Source organism: Aplidium turbinatum, chromosome 13, assembly GCF_918807975.1.
Source record: "Aplidium turbinatum chromosome 13, kaAplTurb1.1, whole genome shotgun sequence".
Taxonomy (NCBI): Eukaryota; Metazoa; Chordata; class Ascidiacea; order Aplousobranchia; family Polyclinidae; genus Aplidium; species Aplidium turbinatum.
Genome location: NC_137484.1, coordinates 1,073,123 through 1,088,358, shown reverse-complemented (window position 1 = coordinate 1,088,358; position 15,236 = coordinate 1,073,123). Strand labels below are relative to the sequence as shown.

Below are 15,236 nucleotides of genomic sequence, written 5' to 3'. Positions count from 1 at the left end.
AACTACCGCACCTGTTGTGTTCGCGTCGCACACAACATCGTTTTTCAAATTTGACATCAAAGCTTAACCATCTTTGAACTGAAGCTGATTTCGTCAATTGAACCGAACTGCTGATCTTCACCAACCTGACGATCAAATTTGCGTTTACTTACCTAGTTCCCATCAGTGTTACGTGACATCTCTCATTTGCTGAAGTTAGCTTATGCTGTTACGAAGCGGATTTGCATACACAGTTATGAATTCCAAAGTTGAAGCTATTCAACAAGCAGCTGATACTTTGAGAGACAGCTACAAGCGTGGTGAACAGCTGATGAGCAAACGTGAAAACCTCACAGAAGTACAGACTATCCTGTTAGAAATTGACAAAAATTATGCCTCCTTAATGGCGCTTTGTGTCGATGTCCCTGACAATGAACAAATTCCAGGAGGTCTTTCAACCAAACGGGATTACATTCAAGGTAAAGAAGAATTTGCTGATAGAGCCAAACAGTGGTTCACGGAATGCGAGAGGACAGACACTAAAACTCCTCCACTACGTTCACATCACTTGTCCTTGCGTACCCATTCTCACCGCTCCAAATCCGGAAGCATTCGGTCATCGAGTACAACGTACAGTTTGCGTCAACGTGAAGCACATGCCAAATTGGAACTAGCTCGTTTGACAAAAGAACAGAATGATGCCAGGCGACGAGAGGAAGAAGAACTAGTTCGCATGGAACAGGAGAAAGCTCAGATAGAGCAGGATAAAGCTCGCTTTGAACGTGAGAGAGCCGAAGCTGAAGACCTGCGTCAAATTAAAGCTGCCGAAACTGAAGCCGCACTCTGGCAAGATGATTCTTCTTCGATTATTATCAATGTTGGATCAATGACACCCGTACGATTGCCACAGCAAACCTTCACTCACAAAGACACACACCTGGAACCTCTGCGTCATGGCGATGAGCGGCACAAACAAGAACCAACTGCAACATCTGCAAGAATGCCAGACCAAAAGGTAAATTACCCTTGTTATTATACTAGCCGACAACCTGATCTTTCAGAACGACTTCTACCTAAACCAGATGTTAAGAAATTCTTTGGTGACCCGCTCGATTTCTGGGCTTTCTGGCACCGTTTTAAGTCCCATATTTCTGATTGGTTGACACCCGACAGGAAGATGTCTTACCTCATGCAGCACTGCTGTGATGCAGTCTGTGAACAAATAAGGCACCTTGCCGACAGCAGCGAAGGTCACAACTGCTATGATGAAGCGTGGGAAGAATTGAAACGGAGGTATGGCCAACCACACGTTATTGCGCATGCTTGTGAGGAACGCTTGAGAGCTGTTACCAGAATTTCTCACCACGAACCCGAGCAATTGGAGAAGTTGTCCGTCCTGTTAAAAAGATGTTGTTCATCATTGAACTCAAACACCGAAGCTTCGAACTTGGATACCGTGCAGTTTATCACCTGCCTTGCGAATAAGCTGCCAGTGTCTTTGAAAGAAAAGTGGGTAATTGAAGCTCTGAAAATCAATGATGACACTGGAAAAGTGGCTGGATTCCAACACTTTGCTGACTTCATAACGAACGAATCTAGGATTGCCAATTCAATCTATGGCGTGAAACTTTTTTCATCAAATGTCGACAAACTTAACAAGCCTGACACCAAAGGGAAACAAAAGGCTTCACTGTTTAACGTAGTGACAAAACCTACTGAACGATCCGGACAGCTCCGAATTGGCAACAAGCGACTCATACAATGTATCCTGTGCGATAGTACACATTATTTGCAATACTGCAAAGAGTTCAAAGCCAAATCCGTCACTGAACGTGAGCAATTTGTAAGGAACAACAAATTGTGCTTAAACTGTCTTGGACCAGATCACATACGTGCCGACTGCAGAAGCCGAGGTAAATGCACTGAATGCGGAAGCTCATCACATCATTCTCTCTTACATCGGTATCTGGTCACAACTGGAGAACAAATCCAGAGACGACACCCCAACCCCATTGCTAATAGAAGAAATGATAGCCAGCCAGATGATCCCGTAAGAAGACCATCAGAAAGGAACACAAATGAAGTTGTAGAAACCTTCCATTCCAGAACCAGCAACTCGGCAACTTACTTGGACATCGTTCCCGTACGTGTGACAGGAGAAGGAAAGGTAATACATACTTATGCTCTCCTAGATTCTGGTTCAAACCGCACCTTTTGTGAACAAAAACTTGTAGAGATGCTTGAACTGAAACCTGAGCCATCTGGTGACTTCCAGGTGCAAACACTGTCTTCGAGTGGACCATATTCCTTTAGTTCTTCAACTGTATCGTTGAAAGTTCTACCAGTAGTTGGCGGCGAAGTGCAAGAACTGAGAGATGTGATCGTCGTTGACAAGATACCTACCAAGCCAACTCCAGCGCCTTCTCCGGAGTATCTGCAAACGCACAAGCACCTCCAAGGCATTGACTTGAAGCAACTGGACCATGGTACAGTTACATTGTTGATCGGAAATGATCATGCTGTCGCCCACCGATGCATTGAAAGCCGCTTTGCACCTAACCCGAAGCAAGGACCTGATGCAGTCAGGACACCCTTAGGGTGGTTGCTTAGAGGTACTCGACCAAAAGAAACAGGCGTAGGCAATTTCGGTGCTGAATCTGACATTTCAAATTTTCTTGTCCTTGACACGAAGCAGAACCCTGCTGACCAAGCTTCAAGGGGCATGACGGCCAAAGCCTTGATGAATTCTGGGATGTGGCTCAATGGTCCAGATTTTCTGAGGAAACCCCCAGAAGAATGGCCCAATCAAACCGCTCAGCAACCACAATCTGAAGATATCTTTGCTGCTTACAAACCAAAGAGAGAAATCGAAACCTTTACTGCTTCTACGACTGAAAGCCAAGGAACCAACAAGTTAATCTCCTACTTCTCATCTCTGCGCCGACTGAAACTATCAGTAGCCTGGTTCCTAAGATTCAAATCATACTTACTGATGCGCATGAAGAACGAAACCCAGATTACACTGAAAGGACCAATCAGTGTGCCAGAACTTGATGAGGCAGAAATTGAGTTAATCAAATACGAGCAGCGTCAGAGTTTTCCAGCCTGGATCAAATCTCTATCCAAAGGAAAACATCCAAGCATGCCCAAAGCCAAGAGGATCCCACTCGAAAAACTCAGCCCTGTCCTAATGAAAGATGTTCTACGTGTTGGCGGAAGAATCGACAGATCCGACTTACCGTTCGAAACGCGACATCCTGCTATCATAGCTCCAGAGCGCCACTTAACGGACTTGATAATTGAACATTGTCATACCAACGAATCGAAGCACATGGGTGAAAGCCATACACTGAACAATATTAACCGAAAATACTGGATAGTTAATGCCAAAGTTGCGGTTAAAAGGGTACTTGCAAGATGCCTGCCTTGCCGGCGAAGGACCGCAAAACCTAGACAACAGCTCATGGCAGAACTGCCAGAAGCAAGGTTACAAATGTCACAGCCACCATTCTCACAGACTGGCGTTGACTTTTTTGGGCCGCTGAATGTCCGAAACAGACGAAGTGACATTAAGAGATACGGCTGCCTTTTCACATGTCTCACAACTAGAGCCATTCACTTGGAGGTGGCACCAGACCTGACAACTGGCGCATTCATAAATGCCTTGCGGCGCTTCATAGCTCGCAGAGGCCCCATCAAGAAAATCTTCTCTGACAATGGAACCAACTTTGTGGGTTGTGAAAGAATCTTGAAGCAAGCCATCGATGAGTGGAATCAGAACCAGATCCACCAGAGCCTTCGACAACAAGGAATAGAATGGTCATTCAACCCCCCAACAGCCAGCCATATGGGCGGAGCCTGGGAGAGAATGATTCGCACAGTACGTCAAATTCTTATGAACATCTTACCAAAACAACCACTCGATGATGACACATTGCACACATTACTTCTTGAAGTAGAAGACATCGTCAATTCAAGACCACTCACCGATGTGAAACTGGAAGTTGATGGCGACTTACCCCTGACACCTAACCACTTGTTGAAGTTGAATTCTTCATCGAATTTACCGCCAATGTTAAGCTGCGACAGAGATGGCTACCGACCAAGTGATCGATACCGCCATGTGCAGTTTCTGGCAGACACCTTTTGGAAGCAGTGGGTTAAGGAATACCCACGATCTGTGATGTCAAGAGCAAAATGGCTTCACAAAAAGGAGAATGTCCGAAGAGGAGACATCGTCCTTTTGATTGATGACTCTGCTCCCAGACAACGATGGCCACTAGGCAGAGTAATTGAAACATTTCCTGATCGTCACGGCGTTGTTCGTTCCGTAGAAGTGAAGACTGCAACCGGATCTCTGAAGAGACCAATATCCAAACTTTGTGTAATTGTCCAAAGGGAAGAAGATGATCCAGATGAAGATGAGACACCAATAGACACCGTTGAGATTTTGCTGGAAGATCAAAGCGATGAGGAAGAGACAAAGGACTGAACTGTTACATGACAATAGACTGTTGAAAAAACTTTTATTCATGAAAAGAATGACCCAGTTTGGCCCTTCTTTGGCCCGGGAGTGTTAGATTTTCAACAGGTCCTTGAAAGGCCTGCTTTTCGTTTTACTGCATTACTCCCGTTGATTTGTGTATTCGCCACCTAGCGTCGTTTCCCCTTCATTGTTATCGCTGATTTGCAAATGGCAACACTCACCACGAGATTGTCTATGGAACTTTCGAGACGTTTTCGTTTTTGCTGCTAGTTTGCCAGCTAGCCGAACTTGTTAGTTACTGTAGTTTGTGACTGAAAGTTGATTGATTGATGTTTATGCTTTGTTAGCTGCTTCTCTGTTATGTATTTCTACAGGACTTAAGTTTGACAACTGCTATGGTCATACTTATTTGCGTGTAGGCTGAATTCCATATTTGCAGCTTGCTATCTCTCAAAGTTCAACTTACTGGTGAGCGTACTTGTGATGTAATAATGTTTTGTATAACTGAATGTTGACTGTCTACCGTAAACAAACGTAACGTATCTCTGATGTGCGTAAATTGTTGTTAGGCTAATACTTCAAACTTAAATATTGCAGAGTCAATCACTATAGAATCCTTCGCGTACAAGTGCATCATTTGGCATTACTGATCCGGTCATACTACCGGTATGTTTGTTATTCTGAATTGTGTGATTGATTGATTTGTGTCGTGAATTGTGGATTCATGTTCACTACTGATTATTGACCTAGCGTTATGGTTGTACGGTACGGTAGCCTACGTAATAATTGTGTAAGGTAACATCGCGAATTTATTTATTCAGTGCGTCATTGGCCAACCTGTGGAACTTGTGTACCGTACAGTGGATTGAGAACTGTTTGTCAACAAATTTGGTACGTTTATCAGTTCGACTGTTGTGCTTGCTGAATTGTGACTAGTGTCTTATGTTGTGTTATTTCTTGACAGAAAAACCGTATAAACTTCATTGCTGCGAAGCAGTCATTGGAAACCGAGTGATTTCTTCAAGTTGGCGTGCTTTAACGGTTGCTCAGTCCTGCCGGGTGGATTAGGAAAATCGTGACGTCACCGGCGCAATTAACTACCGCACCTGTTGTGTTCGCGTCGCACACAACACTGGGTACGAAATGCGTGCTTTTCTAACATAAGAGTCACCCTACCTAAAATTTTATTAGTGCGTCCCGCCACAGCTCTCCTAAGCGCCAAAGTGGCCGCCATGCAAAAAAGCTTGGTGACTTAGAGTAACATTCCATTTAACTTGTTTAAGTTTTGTAGGCAATCATACCCCTAGACAGAAACCCTAAATTATCCTTTTGTAGCTAGAGACTCAGAGTCTCTCAATAAGCAAAATACAATCAACATTAAAGACCTACATAGTCATTACATACAAAATAAATAAAACAAGCTTGGATGCACTTTTCGTTTTGTTGATTTAATAGCTTACGCTTTACTCTTTGTATTTTCACGTTGTTGATTTACTGTTACCAGTAGGCTACCGGTAAAACCACAGGCGGCGGTACTGTATTGGTGTTCAACACTATGGTTCAGCATCCCAAAAGTTTCAGTCGAAAACAGTTGCAAAACGTCAACAAGAATGAAAATATAAATCCGTGTAATGTAATCAGATTTAACATATTAACATTTATAGACAATAAAAACTACATTGCAACAAATTTCACATCGAACGTTTTCGATATCACAAGATGTCCTCTTCAGGAATAACATACAGTAATTTTATTTTACATCTAAAAAAATACAATGGCTATAAATCTTAAATTTATCAAAAGGAAAAAATAAGGTTCCAATGAATTTAATTACTGTATGCTATTCCTGAAGAGGACATCTTGTGATGTCGAAAACGTTCGATGTGAAATTTGTCTCAATGCAGTTTTTATTGTCTGTAAATGTTAAAATTAGGGCTACCATATATCCTCTAAGAGAATTTGTTTCAAAGAAAAATGGATGGTTCTCCGTGGACTCTCAGAAATGCTCCAATGTTCTCTTTATCAGCATTTTATTTCTTGCTTTTTCAGCAAGATTTTCTTGTAATGTTACGTTTCGGCAACGGCTTGTGTTTGATTTCCAAAAATATTTTGTACTTGTAGGCTACTGTTGATTCATAAATTCTTTAATAAATTCGTTTAGTTTGTGAACTGTTGCTGCAAACAATCTCAGACGTTCATTGTAACATATTAAACGCCGTTGTTATGCGGTTATCTAAAGAAATGTGTGACTACGGGAACCGCTCTTTTTAGAGCATAGCAGTTCCACTGTCGACAAGTATTGTCGTCCCAATATTCTATAGCTGAACACCAAGGCCATCACATCCAGCAAGATCGATGTAATCGAGCAGCTCGCTCATAAGAAGCTTGCTAACTCCTCGGGCAATGAGGAAATGGGTTTGCATGAGCATTGAAAATTATAGCATCATCAATGTATACAAGCCACCATCCTCACGCCTGAACCCGTCATCTATAGGCCTACTCGCATTCCCCTCACCTAGTATCTACGCTGACGACTTCAACAGCCAGCACACCGACTGGGGTTACAAGTACATCAACAGCGACGGAGAATGCCTGGCTGCTTGGGCTGCGAACAACAACCTCGCCCTCCTTTACAACCCAAAAGATCCAGCCAGCTTCTGGTCCGGACGCTGGGGAACGGGCACAAACCCTGACCTGGCCTTTGCAAGCATTGACACAAACAGCTCTCTTTCTGAAGACGTGTGCTGGAGAAGTACGATAGCATGGATATAGGCCTACGATATACGATAGCAGTTCTCAACACTGACCTTTGCTTATCGCTGCCCCTAAGCTTGTCTTTCTCATCCCAAGCGCTGGAACTTCAGAAAAGCCAATTAGAATTGTTACAGCCTCATAACCAGCCAAAACGCGGCAGAACTACCACCACTTTCTACCGTTAACGTGGATGACACCTATAAAAACTTCTGTCATGCCATTGAATCCGCAGCTAAACAAGCTATCCCTCGCGGCTACAGAAAGAACTACACGCCGTGCTGGGATTCAGAGTGCAAAACTATATACCGCTCTTATCTTCGTATCTCATTAGGTGCTGCCTATAACTCAGCCGCAACAAGACTGCTCGATCGGCTAGACTCGCGGTGGCTAGAGCGATGGTAAGACACTGTCAACTTCACACACTCTAGCCGGATAGCATGAAGATATACCTACTCTCTGGAAAAGCGATTTTATGCGATCCCTTTCTTATTTCAATGTTTTTGTTCTGCGTTCACGCTTCAGTGACTTCCAGCCGCATGAGTTTGAATCTTTGTGTTTCATTTGTCGAAAGTGTTCTTTTTTGCGTTTCGACTAGAGCGGTAGACGGTCATATTTTCAATAATTTCATTCTGATGATGGTTGACTATTTGTTCATGGATTGCAAGTAAGTGTCTTCGTGTGTACTTGAATAAACTTTTAGTCAGCTTCTGATGATATGAGGCCTAACCTTGGAGCCGTTCCTGTCGTGCAAAAAAGCACAACGGTTGGAGGCAGGGTCCGTTTATGATTCTGCAAAATTCGGTTGTTACATTAATTACACTAGCCAATAAAAAATAAATTGTGGTGCCGAAGATATTTCAACAGTTTTTAGCTGATTTGTAGTCGTTGATTTCGAAAATGCAGTCAGTTTTTATCTATCAGGTCTAGTTACGGTGATTCCCCTGCATGAGTGCACTTATGCATAGCCTAATTGCTTATGTGAAATCTATTCACGAGTCAAATATATTGTCAAAAGACATAAAGCAATTTTAGCAAGCCAACAAAGAAATTAAAAACGTACACACAAACATAGGATTAATAGGTATGATAGCTTCTCCTTATTCTTCACCTTGCTTAAGTGTCTGCCATAAAACTTGCGCCTAATAGATCTACGAAAGTGTTTGTTTTTTTCATATCTTTATCCTGCATAGCGGGAAAGCGGACTTGAGCACTATGCATCGGTGCACGCCTTCCGACGTACACCTGACCCACGCTGCAGCCAACGGCAATGTCTGTTTCCGGTTGTCTACTCTACTTATGACTAAATTTGGTACTACCCATTACTCGAAATCGATCACTGGGTAGAGGCAATTATCGTAAAGTTTCTTGCCCAGAGAAACAACAGCAAGTGCGGGTGGCTGGAGTCGAACATACGAACTGGAGTCGAACAGTCGAACTGCAAAAGCATCATCACGTTTAGTAGACCAGCAATAGTCAGCTTAGCATGGTAGCATCCCATCTCCCTTGATATCTGACTTCCATCTCACTAATGTCTTGATGAAATCGCCCCTCCCTTGCTCGTCACTCAAATCGCCAAGATTATCAGGCAAGTCGGCCTAGTCTAGATGAATGTGCAGAAAATGAAGTTTGATGCTCATGTTAACACCAATATCCTGGAGTCTTCTGAGTAACTTAGACACGAGCTCTTTGTAATTGGATGCCTTTTTTTATTTCCCAAAAAATTCTTAACAACTTTCACAAAAGCATCCCAGGCACTCAGTTCTTTTTCATTCATGGAAGATGGGAAGTTTGGATCATTGATTAATTTTCTGATTTGAGGCCCATCAAATTTGCCGGTTTTTAACTTTTCAATTGTTAATCCTGGAAATTTTGTGCATAGGCTATATCTGAAACAATTTCTATCTTTATCGAGTGCTTTTAGAAATTGCTTCATGATACCCAACTTAATATGAAGAGGAGGTGACACAATTTTTGATCGTTCCACCAGAGAATGAGCTTGAACATTTTTTTCGCCACGAATAATTTCACTTCTCATAGGCCAATGTTTCATTTTCCAATGCTGATCTCTTGCTCTGTTGTCCCACAAACAGAGAAAACAAGGAAACTTTGTGTATCCACCTTGCATTTCAAGCAGAAATCCAACCATTTTCATATCAACACAAATGATCCAATTGTGTTCATAATATGAAATTTTTTCCAAAACAAATTTGACTTCGTTATAGCCTACTTTTCTTTGAGAGTTGTTGCATATCCAAGTGGCACAGATCCATAAACATTTTCATTATGCAGTAAGCTAAAACACATTTTAGACTTCATTTACAGCTGTCAATAAAAAGTCGCCAATCTTGAGGATTGTATTCTGCTACACCAAGCTTTTTCAAGAAGATCTTCCTCATCCGTACAGTATACAATATCATTTTCCTGAGAAAAATAGGGCAAAAATTCGACATGGCGTTTCCGATAAAAGTGATTACAGTTCCTGGTTCCAACATATTTTTTTTTTTGAGTCTTGAAGCCAGTAACTCAGAAGACTCCTTTGATAAATTTAAATCCCTCGCAAAGTCATTGAGTTCTCCCTGAGAAAGAAGTTGACGAGGCAAAATAGCAGGAGGAAATTCGATTTCAGCAAGGGTGGAATCGCTGTCAGTGGAAGCTTGCTCGTCTTCGCTGTCAGGAAGTAAATCCAATTGTGACAACCCTACAAAAACAGGAACAGGAAGTTCTTCACTGTGTAGCACTGGCCTGATTGCTGAAGGTAGGTTTGAATATTGCAAGGAAGTCCTATTTTTCCTGTTTATGCCTTTTATGTTTACTGCACAAAAATAGCAGTCGCTGTTATGATCTTTTATTCACGCCAAACCATTGGAATAGCAAACCTCAATCCTTTTCTTCTTTTGTTCGTCCATTGACGTAAATGTTCTTTGCAAGTTTTGCAAACAATGTGGGGAGCCCAAGACTTATCTTGATCCATAGCATCTTTTCACAAATTGGGACTAGGTGGGCAAATTTTCAAAAAAGGGCAGTTTTAGCGAGAGAGTTATGTTAAAAAGGGCACTTTTTCGCGCGTGAATAAAGGGCATTTGTTCCCGAGCGTAAAACATTTTTAAACAAGTATGGTAAGCTTAAAAATGCAGATTTCTCAGGCAAATTATAGGTAAAAAGGCATACTATACCTAGACTAAACTTTTGAGAGCCATAATTGATTCCTATATTTATCCCTGCCGACAATATTTTATAAATAATTGTAAGATATTTTCTCTTCACTTTCTAAGTTTTGAAGTTCACGTGTTTACGAGTGATAATATATTGATAAATGCCCTTCTTTGACGGCATAGCAGCTTTCTCCTGGCGATTCATCAACCGCAATTGATGTACTGGAAAGTTTCTTAGCTTAAAACAATATAGAAAAAACACTTTATTTTGGAAAACATTTTGGTGATTTCATATGCCCTTGCAAAACACGGTGCCTCCAAGTTTATTGTGACGTAACAATTTATTGAAATCATCGCCCCTTGGGATTGCCTACACTCTACAGAAACAACATTCCATGATTTTATCGAAAATATTGTGTTCGATTTGTTGCTTCTTTATTATAATTTGGAAATTTCAAAACATGTAAAAATTTATCTTAAATAGGCGCACTTGTGCCTGAAATATTATCAGACAGTTTGTAGCCAACGTTGGGCAAAAGTTCTGTTCATCTGTGAACTTGGGTTGTTTTGTCAGCCAGTTCGGACTTATTTAGTAAGTCGAGATTTGTAGAATTCGGACAAGCAGCTTTAAAGATATTGCTTCATGTGAGTACAAATTGTTTGCTTATTTGTAAATTCGACTGTTGTTTTGTGTTAAAACGTCTGACATTTCAATCATTCTTGTACGCGCTGTGTTCACTTAAAGAAGGCTTGCTGACACAGTTTTATTGCGCATTATCTACGTATCGTAACGCGTTATTTTCATTTGTTATAGCTGAATTGTAACCGCATTGGAATCCTGTGTAAAGAATTTCAGACTGTAGCTGTTGCCGAAATTCACCGGCTTACTTGGCAAAAATTGGTATGGACATTTTAATTATGTGAAATTTATTGCTGATTTAATGTATTGTTATTCACACTATCTGTCCGCAGAGCGCTAAAGGTCGACGCATATTCACGATGGATGTAGCAATGTAAAAACTCACATTAATCATTATTGCCTTGTAGTTTTAGGCAAATGCGTGATTTGTGCTTTTATGTTATTTCAGAAAACGACTTCTCTTCTCACTGTTCCTGTTGTGTTCACTCGGGATTGTGGTTTGAGAGACTGTTGACAAAAACGTCAAGTATCATTGTAATTTCGCTCCAATTTAATAAACCATTTCCATCTAAATTCGACAACAGTCGGATTGCCTTTGCGGTCGAGCCTAGTGATAGAGGATAATATCACATAATAGTGTAATAAAATTTAATCTAGCAACATTTAGTTGCAGAGGTCTCTTGTACTAAAGTAAAAGAAACAAGTATGATAATAGCCTATATGAAACACAACTGCTAAGATATTATAATGAGTTGAATCTTTGAAGAATTAGATGATTCTAAAGAGCTAGTATTTTATTTTGATGAAAATCAGGAAACAAACTTCAGTAATTCAGACATTTAGAATCTCACACAAAATTTGAGGTACTCACAACACAAATTTATAAATTAATCTGCTTGAATAGAACATTAAGGATATTATAAGTAAGGTCAGAGCCTCAAAGGTAGGCTCATAAATTCTAAATGTATGCTGATTGCTGAAGCTTTCCATGTAACTGTTCATTCTTTAACTTGGATCTAACTTAACACTTTGCTCCTCAAAGGGAGGCCAGATTTGGCCCCCCCCTCATATTTCCTTTGATTATTTGAAACGCCATGCACTTGGTTTTTCTTGACTTTTCCTAAAATTGCCAGGCGGATCTGATGATATTAAATTTGATGCTAAAAGTTGTGTAGTTTTCTTGTAATTTCAAGATTTTGGTGAATTTTTGCTATTTCTAGCTAACTTCCAGCAAAGCGTGAAATGGATTACATTGCGATGACAAGCCATAATCTCATAATTGCTTCGTGCATCGATATGCGCGAGCAGAGAGAAACATCCTCTTGTTTTCCTTTGTTTGGTTTGACCTCAATAACACAAAGCGCGTTATTTCTTATGCTACAAAAGAAAACTAGTGATGACAAAGCTGTTAATTAGAAACAATAATAGCAAACGTTTTTTGCGTTATCAGCTCTACAAAGAAGAATAGCAATCCACGATAAAAATAGTATGCTATGTAGGCCAAAAACTATTCAAAACAGTTGTTTCAAGCAGATAATATTCATTGACGAATAAAAAACGTTACAATAAAAAATTTTCTCTTGGGTAAAGGCACGAAAACCTGGTTTCGAAATAAACGTTCTATAGAAATGCTCTCATTGACAAAACTTGCAATTGAGGTCTGAGGAAATGTATCACTGTAAATGCTTTTGGGAGAAGCCGGAGAAATAGCGTTTTAGCAAACAGTAATTGTGAGATACACTCAAAATTATGAGATAGGCTCCATTTACACGTAGCAGCTAACTCGATGGCGTCCCTTCCCTGCTTTATGTCGCCTACTTGTTGTTATGTCCTGCATTTTTGTTTCACAGTGCACTGTTTGTTGTTCCAAAGAGCGCAAAATAAAGATGATAATGCCTCATCTACATTACAAAATATTTTGTAATGTAGACGAGGCATAAAGTTAGGCGTCACATAAGACAAACAACAAATCAGCTTTCTTCATCATTGATTCAACATCTGAATACGTTGCGCCAATGTATAAGAGGCCGGCTATTGTGAAGACCCGCCATTTATAAACGATCCGATTATACCAAAAGTGGGACAAACTAGTGGATCAAAGAATAAATAAACAATGCTGAGAAAACTAAATCTACGTGACGAACAATACCGATGTCTTCATTTATCTTGGAAAAATGCTGCCTAAACTTATCAACAAAAAATACCGTAAATTACGGCAAGGATCCCGAAAGTAGAATTTGCTCGACTTTGGCATGAATTTAGTCAGACATCTAAAGTAATAATTCCACACATACAATAACGGGCTCTCAACGGCTGTAAGATACATAATAATCAACCTGGTTCTGGGCGGTTTGTGTAACATTTTAGGGGAAGACACTGCTTGAAATGATGCACCACACAAACAATTTTCAATGAAGACTGAGTCTAAAAACCGATGTGGATTGTGCTGCACAATGACTTCAAGTTTAGGACAGAAGAGGCACAAAAACATCACGATAAAAATAAAGACCTTGTGGGAAATTTTCGAGAATCATAACACGATGCAAATACCATAAACTCTTAGTTTGCATGCTGCTCTAAGCTGGCCGGCAACCACAAAGGTAGACAACACAAGCAGTCTATAATTCGATAATAGCGCAATAAACATTATAAATACGTAAACCGACAATTTTCTTTTACAAACGTTTTACGTCTAATAGCAATTTTCCCCAACAATTTTTTGTGAAGCGCTTGCAAACCACGGTTTTGTAAAATAATTCATCATTATTATTTTTTACTTCTCGGATATTGTAAAATGTCATCAGCAAAATCACAAAAAAAAATTTCATTACTTCGATGTAGTAGACCTAAGAATTTTTTATAGAATTGTAGCCACGTTGTTTCAACAAAGAAGCCATTTTTTGGCAATATACAGTTATAGAAAATAATTTGCAATCCTGCAAATGGTAGGAAAGAATCTAGGAAGTCTTCTCACAATCTGGCACAAAATGATTGTGTTTATTGTATCTCTGTAATATTTTTTACGACAAACTTGGAAGCTTCGTTATAATCATTTTTATCTTTGAAGTCAAAAGTTAATTTTTTTTTGGTCAGAAACATAATCACTGCCTTGCTGATGTTGTCACCTTTACGCGTATTTTTTGTGCTTCAAACAATAAGGACCCAGTCAGCAATCCAGTCCTTTAACATTGATTCAACATTTGTAAACGTTAAATTTATGTAGATTTGCTGACTGTGGGTTATTTCACATTTCCTTTGTTTACGCATGTTCCTCAATTCGCTGTTGCATTGTTTTGACGCTGGCGTACTAAAAATGTATTTTCAAATTGATTGACACAATCTTCAATAAATAGTGAGCTTCGAACTTAGCTTTGTGGATGTAAATGCTGTATTTTTTGTGGATGTAATTTTTGAGTTATGTTTATAAACACCCGTAAGCGAAATGACTTATGATGGAGCCTGCATGATATTGGTGATGCGACTTGACACAAATCCACAATTTCAAAAGCACCTAATTTGAACTTAGAAATTTCAGATAATTTCAACAACTTGTTCAATTGTCTTCTCTCTACTAAAAATATTCATACTACAAACTCAATTGTAGACCTAAAATACACAAACGAAGATGTAAACAGCTATTCAAGCAGGCTAAGGTGTTACTTATGAGAAATTTGGTTCCATAAAACTAGAAGCTAGTCATGAGTTTCGGAAAGCATTAGTTTGGGATAAAAATGTAAAACAACAAACGCAGTTTTGTTTTTTTTCAAATTCGTGTAACAATATTACTCTGATTGTAACTATTTTAGAATCAGTGAGTAGCTTACAATAAGATTTGCTCGCAAGTCCTAAATCTTTATCAGTGCAATGATTCGGCACACCGCACACACACTTCGTGAGGTCGATCGAGCTCTTTGTTATTCAGAACTTTGCATGAAATCGGATTAGCATCGTAATTAAATAGCGGCAAGATAAATCAAAATTGTCGTTTTTGGGTACCTTTGCAAAAATTGAAATATCAAGTTTAACATATAAAATTTTAAAATAATGACTTTTCAAACTTATAGACAAATGATTTGTTTTCACACCAGTGCAACTTCTATTGAAATAGCACCAGCGGATAACATGTAACAGCTGATTGAATTTGATCCAAAAACGGCTCCCCCTTGAGCAGTTAACTTCCAAAAAAACGTTGAAAAGCAAAGGGTTAAACAAAAATTAAGTCTTA

General features: G+C 39.8%; 2 protein-coding genes across 2 annotated transcripts; both read left to right on the top strand.

Annotated features, from left to right (window-relative positions):
• Positions 1–235: 235 nt before the first annotated feature.
• Positions 236–4,471, top strand: LOC145782351 (uncharacterized). Its single transcript, XM_082594134.1, has one exon. The coding sequence runs from the start codon at positions 236–238 to the stop codon at positions 4,469–4,471; it is 4,236 nt and encodes a 1,411-aa protein (XP_082450260.1).
• A 2,397-nt stretch (positions 4,472–6,868) lies between these two features.
• Positions 6,869–7,237, top strand: LOC145782350 (uncharacterized). Its single transcript, XM_082594133.1, has one exon. The coding sequence runs from the start codon at positions 6,869–6,871 to the stop codon at positions 7,235–7,237; it is 369 nt and encodes a 122-aa protein (XP_082450259.1).
• The last annotated feature ends 7,999 nt before the right edge of the window (positions 7,238–15,236 follow it).

Coding starts and splice junctions, on each gene's coding strand:
- LOC145782351 (XM_082594134.1), top strand. CDS start 236: ATGAATTCCAAAGTTGAAGCTATTCAACAAGCAGCTGATACTTTGAGA.
- LOC145782350 (XM_082594133.1), top strand. CDS start 6,869: ATGAGGAAATGGGTTTGCATGAGCATTGAAAATTATAGCATCATCAAT.